General features: G+C 37.9%; 1 protein-coding gene across 2 annotated transcripts in view; it reads right to left on the bottom strand.

Annotated features, from left to right (window-relative positions):
• grm7 (glutamate metabotropic receptor 7) overlaps positions 1 to 15424 on the bottom strand; it is a 428364-nt gene that overhangs the window by 154700 nt on the left and 258240 nt on the right. For both annotated transcript variants that reach the window (XM_079808358.1, XM_079808357.1), the window contains exon 5: positions 13723 to 13860. In XM_079808358.1, coding sequence (XP_079664484.1) covers positions 13723 to 13860 — 138 coding nt within the window. The remainder of the gene's footprint in view (positions 1 to 13722; positions 13861 to 15424) is intronic.

Raw genomic sequence — 15424 nt, 5'->3', positions numbered from 1 at the left:
ACCAATTAAATTCGTGGCAGTACGCACATATTTAAGGTCAGGGTGGGGGTCTATATTCCTCCATGTAAATAGCGAATCCTCCATGGTGCAAGCACAACTGGCTTTTAAGGGGAATGGGAGATGAGACTCTGATTGGTTTATTGCATGTTACGCCTAAAACACACACACATGACTCATTATGAGACCCTAGGTAAAACCCTTTTGGACCATCAGCCTGGCGCACTGACCATTTTTTCCTCCGTCTTTAAACTAGCAAAAGTGAATGCACTTCAGACCATGTGCTCAGATCGTTAAAAGTGAGCCCATAGTGTGTATGGTTAAAATATGGCTGCAGTTTACAAAATGTACGTCACATGCTCTGTACGTACACATATCCGAGCATATGTGTAAAAACTGAAATGTCCTATGAGCTTTATGCTTTAAAAAGTAACCATCAAATGTGCACAATTAGGTGTTTTCAGTTATTCTCGCCATGAGCGTCACATTTACAATACATCTCTGGACCATTCCCTAGCAGTCGGCGACTGCACACCGCAAAAGAAAACGTCTGCTTTCAGTTCTCCGTGTAAGAGATAATTGAGAGATGTGGACCCACTATGACACCAGCCAAAGGCAACTCTACCCACAATCCTTTATTCTAAAACAAACCGATGCAGCCGTTCATGAGCGCAAACAGAGTGCCTCACCATCCACCACTTTCATTTTCGTTTGATCTTCAAAATACCTATTAGGCATTTCAGAGTTAATTAGGTAGCTTGATTGTGCTTAAGTAGGGAATCAAAGTTTTAAAAGGTAACACGTCCCTCCCTATCACTAAGAGACTTCACTGCTGATGCCACTATATTAAGGCTCTGTCTACACCTGGTATTAAGATGCATTTTGGTCAATCAGATCACAAGTAGACGAGGGAGACACATTCCCGTTTACACCTGTTGTTTTCCATGTCTTTTGTCCACTTTCAACCACTTCTATCCTGATTTCTTTGAGGGGAGGGTCAATATTTAAGCAGATTTATTTGTCTAAACTCGTCATTCAGAAAGGGAAAGCGAAAATAAGACTACAGGTATACAAACCATAAACAAAGCAGTGCGTGTTTACCGTTTTGAATATCTTTCAGCCAATCAGCCAATCACGCTGATCACGTTCTTTATTCTACTCCGCTCATGTTTTTATGAAAATATACGAGCAGTGTTGCTCAGGTAAGATGGTGTAAAATTATAAAAGCCTTCTGTTTGTTCAGCTTTGACTTACTTGCGATCACTTTTGCTTTTATTCTCGGGCACTGACTCGTTTGCTAAGCTGAACAGCCAATCAGAGATCTCTCTCTCACTGATAGGCCAATGGCCATTTTACATGTTGAATCGGCCAAAAAAAACCTGACGCATCCAACTAGAGCCAATGGTGCGGAACACACCGTAAAAACTCGGCCGAAGCTCAAAAACGGCCTAACGTTGATGTGTCTCTGGCTTTAGAAATCAAGAATGGTGAGAGGTCATTGTGCTTGGTACGTTTTTTTCGTCTTGAAACTGAACTTGGGTCTTCAGCTGGAGTTTAAATCCAGTCTGGCTAGCGCGCTTCCCATAATGTTTAAGCATTAGGTCAGTAGGCAGAGAGTAGGTCTTTTGCGGCTGTTCGAAAACATTTGACCACATGAGCATTTACACTATGAAAGCAATCTGGTCAAATCCGGTCACATGTCCGGAATGTGAACAAGCTCAAAATTTGTCCAAAAAAAATTGATCCAAAACGTCATTCTGGAACCTTCAAAAACCCAGGTGTGTATGATAAATACACAAACAGCTGAAGGTTCAGTAGTCCAAGAGCTGCTTTGATCTTGTCTTGTCAGAACAATAAAGCCGCATAGAGTGGAGAGATGGATGGATATATGGATGGAAGTAGGGGCGTTTTTTGCCTCCGTTACGCGGGGAAATGGCTGTCACTCTCATTATTATCCAGCTATAATTCTGCAAAACCCGCCGCTGAAAATGGAAGCGATCCTGGAGCATGTGCTACATAGATAAACACAGCATGTAATTATGGTGAATAGATGTCTGTGGGCTGATTGGCGCCTGCTGAAAGAGGTCAGAAAAAGGAAAAGGAACGAATCGGGTTGTCCCGGTTTCCTCAGAACAGAACATCCTACACAAAAGTTAGTTTGTTATACAACACACTGAGACTCACACAAAGAACAAAAGTGTTATCACAATCGAGCGATCTGATTGGATGACAAATGTTTTTCAAGTCAACATGAACTCTAAATTATTCCATTTACCTTTCTTAATACACATTTCTGCTCTTCCCATGTATATCACTTTACAATAAGTTTCTATTAGTTAACATGAGTTAATTAAATTAGTTAACATAGACTAACATTGAAAAATACTTATAAAACATTTACTTTAAATCAAAAGTTATATCTGTTTATATTATTTAATGGACCTGAGCTGACACAAATATATTAACAGTTGTATTTTTATTAAATAATGGCAACAAAGATTAAGAAGTACTGTTACAAATGTATTGCTCGTTTTAATGCAGTTTTAATAATTAATTCAGCATATTTTCATATATTACATGTATATATATATATATATATATATATATATATATATATACACACACAAACAAAAAGTAATGTTAAGACAGGAAATATATTTTGAGACACATTTGAAATAATCAAAATGTTTATATGGGTTCATATCAATGATACACATTCCCCAAAAATGTTGTCTATGACTGTCAATAAAAATGTTGCTTGGACGTGTAATGCTCGGCTATTACAATCCACAAAACAAAAATCTAAATAAAACCAAATCCTGGCCTATTTCACTTCAAAATGCACTACGTTATGGAAGTAAATGAGGTTTTCACATTTGTTTCCTTGAATATATATCAGTTATTGTCCCTCAAACAAAAAAATAAGAAATACTTGTATCTCTACTTTTACAAGAATGACAAATGTAAAGCAGAAATGCTAATGTAAAGGTAAATGACAACTTTTCAGTCACAGAAATCTTGATGTCACATTGCGTAAGTAAGATGTGTTGTGTTTCATGTTGACTTCGAAGCAGTTCACAAACAGAATCCAGCCCGTGCAATGTTTCATAAAGAGATTTTAGTACAAGGCTGCAAAAACACAAGTGCATCGTTCTGAACATTTATATAGAAAACTCTGATGATAACAGAAATTGCACAGACAGAGTTCAGCAATTTTCCATTTATGGATATTTATGTCTTTTCTGAGGGGACTGAGAAGCTGTCATTTTCATGAAGTGCAGTTGCGAGTCCTGTGCTCTTCACTCCAAAAAGGGCTTTAAATGCATTCAAATGTTGGGGGGAAAAACACAGCGAAACATGTTTATATTAGAGCATTTGTCTCGTTTTGTGGTCAAAATATTTAAAGACTTTAAGACATTTACATAAGAAACTGACGATATTATTACTATATTATTAAGACTTTTTCATAGAATGGCTTAAACCTATTATGCAATATTCACTTTTATAAGGTGTTTGAACACAGATGTGTGTACACAGTGTGTAAACAATCAGCCTATAATGGTAAAAGTCTACCCAATACTTTTTTTATAATCCCCATCAATCATTATCAATCTCTCATAACGCGCTGTTTCATATTTCCCCCTAATCCTACATAAGAGTAGGGAAACCCCAATGACTGTTGATGATCTGCCCTTTTAGCATAGACAACTTCATGAAAATGACAACTTCTCAGTCCCCTCACAAATTAAAACATAAATGGAAAATTGCTGAACTCTGTCTGTGGAATTGCTGACCACAACTGGTTATTTCTGACATTTTGGCTGAGTGAGATTCACCTGTTTTGTTGTTGACGGAGTATCCGAAGCTCATGTAAAGGATCCGCCCTCTTCTGGAAGCTCATTTGCATTTAAAGGGACACAAACAAATGCCGTGTTTTTGCTCTCACCCAAATAGGGCCAAATTTGACAAGCTATAAATGATCTGGGGGGTATTTTGAGCTGCAACTTCAGACACATTTTGGGGACACCAGAAAATTATATTACATCTTGTGAAAAGGGGCATAATATGTCCCCTTAAAACATTTTTTTTTCTTACACCATAAATAAAACAAAAACAAAGCAAAGAATGGTAAAAAGTTTGTTTTAAGCATAAACTAGCAACATTTATTGAGGTCTAGGCTTACCAAATAATAATAATAATAATAATAATAATAATAATAATAATAATACAAAATTCTAGGTACATACATAATTTTCCTTCACTGCAATTGATTTTTACTAGTGTTGTCAAACGATTAAAAAAAATAACCAGATTAAATCAAACATTTTCTAATCGTTATTAAAAACAATTTAGTTTTATGTGTTTTTCATATATTTTATAATGTAATAATTTCACAGTTAATCTCCAAATTAATGTAGAAAAAACAAAGACAGTATATTTTAAATACTAGTGGTCTCAATTAAAATTTTATTTTTGTCACATGAAGGCTCCACTCATATAAGTAGGCCATTTAAAGATGTTTTGTCATGTTGAGATTACATGACCAGATTAATACTTTAATTTGAGTCTAAAACCTATTATCTGACACTTTGTTCGCAAAAAAAGTAATCAATGGCTAACTTTTGTGTAATGCTTCATTTAAAAAAAGTAAACTTAGTGCATCTTTATAATAAAACATTAAAGTTTATAAACAAAAATTAAAGATATATTTTCTAATTATCTTACAAAATGTTGCTTGTTTTAAAGACATCTAGTTTTTCTTACAAGAAAACAAGATAAAAATATTGATTGACAAAATGTGTGTTTGGTGCTTGGTTGTTTTAAAAACTGACAGATAAGACTATTAATATTGCTGCTATCTATCTCATTGCGTCTTATTAATGTTGGAGGTGGAGAACGTGCCAGAGAAACCCAAAAATGTATTACAAATTCATCTACAGTGACTTTCTAATCCAGCCATCTTTAATTGTATCTTCTCTTGTGCAACTGTGATCTTGGACTACAGCCAACTCCTCTCTCGCCTCTCCCATGTCATCCATCAGACCTGACTCTCCTTTGCCCTCCAGCGCACACTGTTGTTCCAGGGACGGCACCATGTGCTTTCTCTCTCATCACATACTCGGGCCCTTGATGTCTGTAAATTGACCCTCATACCGACGGCGTCTCCAGCTGATATAGAGTGTCGATGCCAGCTGTCGCTGACAGAAACTGCCGTCACCTCCAGTTCTTGAATATCTCACCTCGTTGGTCAGAGACTCCCGGAGCAGACAGGACACTCAATAAACAAGATTTCTCAATGGCTACGTCTTTCCGAGACAACAAACTGGTGGATCTAAAACTTTTGGATGACATACAGCTCATATCTCTATTTCTGTGAGTTAGCAGAACCACACATGGGGAAAAAAAACAACGCATCACACTAAATAAGCTATAAGACAACTATTTGTCTAGTGGGTCTGAGTTCACATTTAGCTCTCGAATATAGGACAGACAACTGTATTCTATATGCAAGAAATTGTGACCATTTTTATGAGCCTCCCTATAGTAATATGCTATGTAATGATAGAGCCCAATCGGTTGGGTTACAAGAGTTAAAATGGAGTCCGATTTTACTGTGTGAGGATTTTGGTGTTAAAGGGGTGGTTGATTATGATTTTACTTTACTTTACTTTACTTTAGTTAGTGTGTAATGTTGCTGTTTGAGCATAAACAACATCTGCAAAGTTACGACGCTCAAAGTTCAAAGCAAAGGGAGATATTTTCTTTTAAATAAATCACTTTTTAAGGAATACAACAAACAGATGGTTGGGACTACAACAAGCTTCTTCACGGGTCAGTGACATCACTAACCCTAAAATTTACATAAACTGCCCCCGGGAACATGCAACAAAGGGGGTGAGAAGAGGAAGAGTTGTTGTAGGACAGTACATTTGGGAGTCTGCTTAAGCTGTCGCATCCATCTTTTCACATTTATTGAAATGTATTTATTGACATTTATTTAGTTATTTAACACAAATCCAATAGCGTGTTATAAAAGCAAGATGACAACACAAGTTATAAACGTTATTAAAATAAACTATACCTGTTCTATCTTCCTGCTGCATATATTCTCTGGCCACAATGCATTCTACATGTTGTTACTTGAGTAACTTGAGTCTCTCCATCATTTTCCGACTCCGGTTTGAACATAAGGTGATGATCTCTGTGAACCCATGAATCATGCAGATTCACTGAGAACCATTGAACAAGTCTATGGGTTTTACTGGATCTCTGATCAGTTTTATACATGTGTAGATGTTTTAATTAGACATTAGTGTAATTAAAAGAAATAATAGTTAATAGTCTCTTATTGGACTGTTTAGCTGAGCCATCCATGATACAAACAAAACAAGCCCTGAAAATGTATAAAAGAACACATACACAGAAACTTGATGTTTAATCTTATTAGATGATTAGTTAATTGCATTTGATAGATTTTACTTTCAATAAAACATTTGCAATGTGTTTGTAAAAGGTGTTTTATGCATGTTTGGCCTGAGTTTTTGTTGTATTTACACTGTTCTGACCAGCAGGGGTCAACAGCGTGTGGCGTTTCATACGCTTCGTAACAGTGAATCATTTTGCGAAGCAATTGGTTCAATTGATTCAAAGCATTGAAAAGCATCGTTTTTCCCATCACTAGTATATACAATTCAATGAAGTACTAATCCAAAAGATTTAAAGAGGTCATGAATTAATCAACTTTCCCATGAGCTTTTGCTATATAAAAGGTCATGGTAATATAAGAATATCCTGTAAGTTTCAGAGCTGAAAACTTCCTTGTTAGTAAAAGAAAAGCTTTTATTGACAGCTGGCTCAGCAAACGATCGATCTACGAATGTACATACCCGTGACACCAGAGAGCACTGAAACTCAGCCTTTACCGAAGAAGACGAACGCCTAATTCTGTAGCCCCACCTACCGATTAATGCCTGGCATGTTAGATAAATAACAGGTCTACGTGGAGCTAAACCAGATCGAACTTCCAAGCAATAAAACGTATGGCATGTTTCAAACATGCCATAAGCTTCCTTCGGATTCCAAAATGCGTGATTGAACTTTATTTTTAATGAAGATCCAGCTCACCAGGGGAAGACATTGCATTTGTTTGCTTCATTTCACCGGATTAGTTTGTAAACAAGAGACTGGATTTGCAGACAGGATGAGATTAAAAAACAATGCTGTGCCTTCTGGATCTGACAAGAATGATGCAACACAATTATCTGAGTAAAAAAAGTTTTTTTATATAGTATTGCATTGTTACGTTTAATTTATACTGATTATGTACGTGTCTAACTAAACATAACAGCAGCCATATCACTCTGTAGCTTTCCCACTGAAGCTAAGCAGGGTTGAGCCTGGAAGACCAACTGGGAAAGCTAGGTAGCTGCTGGTAGAGGTGTTAGTGAGGCACCGTCCGTCAGATGAGATGTTAGAACCGAGGTCCTGACTCTCTGTGGTCATTACAAAATCCCATGGCACTTCTCGTAAAGAGTAGGGGTGTAACCCTGGTGTCCTGGCCAAATTCCCTCCATTGGCCCTTACAAATCATGGCCCCCTAATAATCCCCATCCATTGATTAGGCTCTATTACACTCTCTCCTCTCCACCTTTCGCTGGTGTGTGGTGAGCGCACTGGCGCTGTTGTACTGTGGCTGCCGTCGCTTCATCCAAGTGGATGCTGCACACTGGCGGTGGTTGAGAAGAGACCCAAAGCGCTTTGGGTGTACAGTAGTACATATGAGGGCGCTATATAAATGCCTCTTTCTTCCTTCCTTCCTTCCTTCCTTCCTTCCTTCCTTCCTTCCTTCCTTCCTTCCTTCCTTCCTTCCTTCCTTCCTTCCTTCCTTCCTTCCTTCCTTCCTTCCTTCCTTCCTTCCTTCCTTCCTTCCTTCCTTCCTTCCTTCCTTCCTTCCTTCCTTCCTTCCTTCCTTCATTCCTTCCTTCCTTCCTTCATTCATTCATTCGTCCATCCATAACTTCCACACTGTCACAGGCTTTGTATTTTAGTTGCTTCATTGTCCTGCAATTTGTGATCAGACTCGAACATGTATGGGCCAGGGCTCGCACTTAAATAGTGAAATACACGCACGCGCATGTGTTATGCACGGTTAACAGTTATATATCCACCGATCGGGCCTGCCAAGTGATAAAAAATAATATTCCAGTTAATTGCGGGTGGAGGAGAGATAAATCATTGTGTTTGTTTGATAAAGACATTTTGCGAGCCCTGTGGGCCAATCATTCTGGTTGCTGTTTCTCCACATTGGAAGTTACCAAAACATGAATGGGGAGCCGAAGTTCATTATAATTTGCAAAACTGTTATCCAATCATAGCAGTGGGTGTTTACTTCCAAGTCTTCAATGCTGCATGCCCATAAAAACAGAGCGTTTCAAGAGCTAGGCTCAAAACCAGGGTAGAAAATAGCCTATTACTTATTCATTATGATGTTTTTGAATGTAAAAACCACGAGAACGTCATAAGTTGACCTCAGACAACAGTATATATATATATATATATATATATATATATATATATATATATATATATATATATATATATATATATATATATATATATATATATATATATATATATATATATATATATATATATTAGGGATGCAACAATACAGTTAGTCGACGGTTCAAAACATACCACGGTTTTTAACCACGGTTTACGGTTCTCTAATATATATATATATATATATATATACATATATAAACAGTTCATGACCCGTTTAAAGGTTGTGACTGGAAGGGAAAGTGTGAAAGACTGTAACTCCACAATCAGTATCGGTGATCACCTGGCAGTTGATGTATTTTGTGACATTGGCCATTTCTCAATATGCGTTCTTGTCTGTACTTGTGTTCGCGTGGACTTGTGAAACGAGTGGTGAGTGGTGAGAATGGTGTTTTATGACATATTTTGTTTTATTGTAGCCTAAAATATAGAGATATACTACATATAGAGATAACCGGTGTGAGAGCGAGCTGAGTGATGCTATCAAGAACGCTGCTGTTCCATTAGCAGAGTACCAGACTTGTGTCCTCCCGTCCTCTGGAGTTCGTTCTCCTGAGTCGAACTTGGCAAGTTTGAACTACCAAGAAGTCTGTTTATTTGTTCTTCTTCTTCTTCTTGTTTAATGGCGATCAACTCCTTAGGAGCATTATCGTCACCTACTGTACTGGATAGCAAATTAAACTTGCATGGGTGATGAGTCTGGAGTTTAAAATCTATATGGGTGTTTCATACACCTTCCCAATCTGTGGACCAATGCTCAGATTGACTGTTTATTTGTTTGCCATGCTGCTCTATTTTTTTAGCAGTTATTTTACCACTAGCTGATAGCCAGGCTTTTGATCAATCGCCTACTATTTCCAGTTTGCAACTCACTCTGGCCAAACACTGGCCACTTAGCCAAGAAAGGTCTGTTGGAACAACATGAAAAGTGACCAATCAGAATTTGAGTTTTTATGTCATTTAGTGGGAACAAATGTACAAAAAATTTTGGTACCACAATAATAAACAATCATGGGATACAAAATGCACAACAGTGACCAGCAAGGTCAACTATTTTCAGTCAGATCTTTCTGTCTTTGTGTGCAATGTGCATCAGACGGTTTGCAAACAGGCTGTGGGCGATCTGTGGGCGTGCCGGTGGTCCGTCTGAGGCTGGTGCTATGCTACTACGAATTTGATATAATGTGTAGGCGGCAGTCACAAAGTTGTACCTGATCCAAGTTGGCTCAATGTGGTGTAGATAGCAGATCAGATGGCTACTATTTAGAGGACTTAATTTTGACCTGGACCATTTAGGTTACGCTGATTAGAGCTGCTAGACCTGCAATGTGCTCCAATGTGTTCCGTGCAGTGAATTATTGGCTGCCAAGAGCATGAAACCATTCCATTTCGAGCAATAAACAGTTTTGGTACTGCATTGGGTCCTCACACTAAAATCTGGATCCTGCAGCAAAAAAGTTGTTGTCCTCTGTTTTTTTCCTATGTGACAGTCATGCACGTCATTAGTCACAGTTGTCACAGTTTTAATGTGGTCACATATCAATACATTTCTTTACAAGCATCATATTTCTCATTAAACATTTGAAGGGACGGATTATACAATACAGAACAATTCTGGGTAACAATTTCTTTGTCATGCTTTTTATTTCGTCAGCATGTAGTCAATAGTATTGATTCTTACATGAATTACTCTAGATACTCCAGTGTTTACACCTTGTGCAGATATTGACTTAACCACAGGCTACAAGATAAAAAAACAGGCAATATACAATTGCAAAATTATTTTACGACTTAGAAATAGCTCTTTAGTAATTATGTATATCATTGCTTAAAATGTAATGTTCTGCTCAATTTTGGATTATTGCCTCCAACACTACACCTAAAATATTAAAAGTAAGAGAAGAAAACAACCTTGTTTTGCATGCTTTTGCTATCCTGTTATGAATATTCTCAAATTTCAGTTGACAGTCTTCATGCAAGTGTACTCTGTCTTGTAGCTAACTGGGAATTGGGAACCAGTCAGCCTGAACTAGCCATGATGAGCTAAGGGAAGCTTATGTAATTGAGAGCTCTGTTACAGAGGAGAATGTGCTTTATATTCAGAAACGCAGTGCTAATAAGCCAGAGTCAATAAGCCTGACAGGGTTCTTCAGGTTTAGCCAAAAAAAGCTAGGAAAACGGTGGTAACTTTCATATGTTTCATTCACTGCAGCAAGTGTTGTAATATAGACAGGCAGGTTTGTAATTCCCTGCCGGTATCAGCTAAAGCTGGTAGCTTTGAACATGGTATCTAGTTATTAGCAGGTCTAAGCTGATTATTAGCTGTTCCAAGCTGGCCATTAGGTGGTGAACCAGTCACCATGTTCCAAAAACAACAGCCTGACTACATTAATCAAGTACTGTATTACCAGCGGATTTGTTGCTGTCAAAGAATTAGTTCACTTCAAAATTAAAGTTTCCTGACATTTTACTCACCCCCATCTCATCCAAGATTTGAATGTATTTCTTTCTTCAGTCAAAAAGAAACTAAGTTTTTTGTGGAAAACATTCCAGGATTTTTCTCCACATAATAAACTCCAATGGAAACCAAAATGTTGAAGGTTCAAATCAATGCAGTTTCAAAGGGCTTCGAAGGGCTTCAGAGGCTCAGCGCGATCCCAGACAAGGAATAGGGTCTCACCTAGCTAAACGATCTGTAATTAAAAAAAAAAAAAAAAAATTTTTAATACTTTTTAAGCTGAATTTACCCATTTAAGTTAAAAAGTACACACATTTAAAAAAAAAAATTTAAATGACCGATCGTTTCGCTAGATAAGACCCTATTGCTCGTCTGGGTTGATGCAGAGCCTCTGAAGCCCTTCGAAGCCCTTTGAAACTGCATTGATTTGGACCTTCAACATTTTGGTTGCCATTGAAGTCTGCAATATAATTATATGGAGTAAAATCCTGGAATGTTTTCCTCAAAAAATTAAAACAAAAAATTTTGACACGAACACCATGGATGAGATGGGGGTGAGTAAAATATTTTTTTCATTTTGAAGTGAACTAATCCTTTAATTATGCTAAAGTCTAGTAGTGTGATGAGACACTTAGCTCATAAGACGAGACACAAGATTGGGAGAGATTTTTACACAGTATTTTTAAGAAATCCTCAATGACAAATTTCATGACTGGAAAAATAGTCTGCAGGTGCATTTTAAAATGTTTTAACTCATCATCTTAATGAATGTCATTCCAGTTCTACTTTCTGAGTATGAATTATCATGTGCATTGAAAGACAACAATACTCAAGCACTGTAAAAGTTTTGCCACATACTCAAGTGACTGGCTTCTCTCGTATATGATTTCAAATGTGTCTCTTCAGACCTTACTGTACATAAATGATGAGCTTCCAGAACTTCTGATTGAGGCTGTGTGTGACCACCTAATTGAACTCCTGTTCACAAATTGAACATAAAAATAACAGTATAAATAACAAACAAATTAATAACAGTTTTAAAGGTTCAGTGTGTAGTATTTATGTGGATCTATTGACAGAAATGCAATATAATATACATAACTTTGTATTCAGTGGAGTATAAAGACCTAATGTGCCGTTATGTTTTTTTATTACCTTAGAATGAGCCATTTCTATCTCCATACACTGTGGGTCCCCTTACAGTGAAATCAACCTTTTTGCGCTGTGATGTTTCTACAGTAGTCCTAAACGGACAAACTTCTCTACAGAGCACCAGTCACTCTTTGCACTCTCCGATGACGACCAAATTTTGTCCTGTGTCGGCCACCGTAGCTTCTATATGTGCTCCGAAAGGGAGGGGGGGATGCAATTCACAACCTCACCACTAGATACCTCTTAAAATCACACACGGCTCCTTTAAGTCTTAAGTACAAACAATAAGTGCAACCATAATCAAAGTACTCTCACGATATTCAAAGTGCAAACAGAAACCAAAACAGAGACCAGAGCTAAGAGGTGGTTACAACTACACAGCGCAGCTTAAGAGAGGTTTGATGTTGGGAGACAGGCTATTTTATGTAGCCTAATTTGCATGCATCAAGGAGCTTGTGTTGTAATTTCACTTTTGAATTTGCAATTGTACGTGCTCTGTGTATAGGGAGCGGCAGTGCTGAGCGTGCATTCTACAAGATAAGACATTTATCAGACACTTAGGCTCAGTTTTGCAACGAATCCTCCACCATGATCTTGTCAGTCATCTCGGGCCCTATTTCAACAATCTGAGAGCATGGTCTGAAGCACATGGCGCAGGTGCACTTGGGGTGTGTCCTAATACACTTTTGCTTTCTTAACTACAGGAAAAATAGTTGGCGCGCCAGGTGCCTGGTCCAAAAGGGTTATACCTAGTCTCTTAAGTCATGGGTGTGTTTTGGGCATATGTGCAATAAACCAATCAGAGTCTCATCTCCCATACCCTTTAAAAGCCAGTTGTGCTTGTGCCATGGTGGATTTGCTATTTACATGGAGGAATTTGCAAGCAGAAAAACCAAATGCTTCTCTAGTGAGGAAATTGATCTGCTCGTCCAATGACGCCTGCTTGCTCGTCATGACTGTAAATAGGTAGGCCAATTCTGATACACGCAAGACTATCCATTATGACATGTAGGCATTTTTATATTTATGTACACAATAATAATCTTTTACATTTTAATTCCTTTAATTATTCATATTTAAAAATGTTTGTGTGCTGCTGTGTCCCTGTGTGTGTAATAAGCAAAGTGTACACGCGCTGAGGACCCACCTAAAGGCGCATATCACTAACACGCTCTTTAAATAACAAAAAAATACTGCGCCCAGGTTTTTGTTGGTCAAAGGCGCAGTCGTTTTCAGACCAACACGCCATGGGGCAACAGATGGGTGCGAGTGCATTTGCTAATTAAACAATGTGGCGCAGGACGTGAAAATGATAACTGCATCGGACTGAAACTAGCAAAAAACACTTGCAGCGCCATTGCGCCAGATGTATGATAGGGCCCCTCACCTTACTCTCGTGACGTGATCAGTGAAATGTGATTCCTACTGCAGTGTGTGTGTCCTGTGTGTGTGACTCTGCAGCTCATGCTGGATGAGCAGAGCAGACGTTAACAATAGTTTAAAATTGAAGCAACTATTATCCAATTGAATTAAAAGTGTCTATTAACGTTTACCTGTGCACTTTCTACTAGTGTCTTCTTTCTTTGAGGAACTCATGAGCTTGCAGTTGAAGTTCTCTTCCCAGAACTCAGCGAACCAGACGTTTCTTCTGTTGTTCTCCAGTGTGCGTGACGTAAAGTAGGCGTCAAAACCTGAAAAGGACAAGGCAGCACCATTAGCGATCAGCCATCAGGTGATCAGGAACTTTACCTGAAAAGCCATGTGCCTTAGTACTTCTACTGGCGAAACCAGATATTTAACTAATCATGTAAGAACAGTGGCAAGTTTACCATTTCCAACGCTTCCATGGCAGTTAGTAACTATTTTACCTTTTTTTCATATTAATTAATATGATTAATTAATTCATGCCTATGTTTTTTCTATAAATTGTACAATTGTACATTCTTAGTGTGAACACGCAACGCATTTGTTTCCCCTACAAAATCATTAGTATCCTTACTTGACATTCTTTACGTCAGGTAGCTTAGCATTTAAATCAGACCGTTCGCCATCAGCAGACAAACAACAACATTTATCAATCTGGATCCCAAATAGTCTTTTGAGTCTGTCCTTGTTGTCTGGCATCAAGGCTAATAGCATGCCTCATCTAAATAGGTTTGTGGCGTAATGAGGCTTTCATCCATAGTGTAGCTACAAGGACAAAGGTCAGCAGAACATTTAATTTTGCCAGAGGCATTGGCTAACCTTACATAGTCATAGCTCATTTAAACTTTGTTTGCTTCCACTCTGCAGACTGCAAAGGAAGTGAGTCCGGGTCTGCCTTGCCCACTAGAAAATAAGTGTTAAGAAAGAGATAAGGTGTTATCATTAAGCTGCTACAGCAGAGCTGCCCTAAGCCTGTCAACAAATGCGACTGAAGACTTTAATGCACTCCTGGGCATTGCATACTCTCGAGTCAGAGCAAGTAGTCAGCCTATCTGTGGGTTCCAAGCTGCATGCTGCATCATCATCAGTTGGCATCTTGAGTTCCATAGCCTGGTGGTCACTTCTTCTGTGATCGGTAGAATAAAGGAACTCAAAGTGCACGCAAAACAAGCAACTGATATACACCACCACACTTTTTTAAAGCACTTATTGAGATTTTTTTGGGGGGAAATTAAAGTGAGTAAAGAGAATAATGGGGAGAAAGAGTGAAAATTTGCATTTGCAAGCCAAATTCGATTTTCCACATGATCACCACAAGAACGTGCATTTTTTTTATAAATTCTTGTGCAAACAAACTGATATAAGAATGGTTTTCTGAACTATTTGCAAGCCAGATTTGAATTGAATACAGTTATTAAATTGCATTACAATTGAAAAAGCAATAAAAAAGATTTACAAATGATTCACACAGAAATGTGTTGAGCTCATGTAGGACTAAATGTGCAAAGAGAGATGGGCAATGTAACCGTGAACTGTTGCGAGCCAGATTTGAACCCATATTTTCCACATGAGCACTATAGGTGAACGTGATTTCAGTACACCATGTTCCTGGATCAACATCTTTGTTGAACATGGAACAAAATTCCAATCAATCAATCAGATTTGAGGGACAAGTTTACAGTTTATGTCTGTAAGTTTAGGCTTACAACCAGTGATAGGTGCTTCTACATTAATGTTTTTAACCTATCATTCATTTCCCTCTGATTTAAGGTTAACTTATGGGTAGGGTTAGGTTTAGCAGTAGGACTAGGACTATATTTTTGGACATGA

This window comes from Gobio gobio, assembly GCF_949357685.1.
Source record: "Gobio gobio genome assembly, chromosome: 24".
Lineage (NCBI taxonomy): Eukaryota > Metazoa > Chordata > Actinopteri > Cypriniformes > Gobionidae > Gobio > Gobio gobio.
The sequence above is the reverse complement of the archived record's forward strand: the minus strand, read 5'-3'. Positions and strand labels throughout refer to the sequence as shown.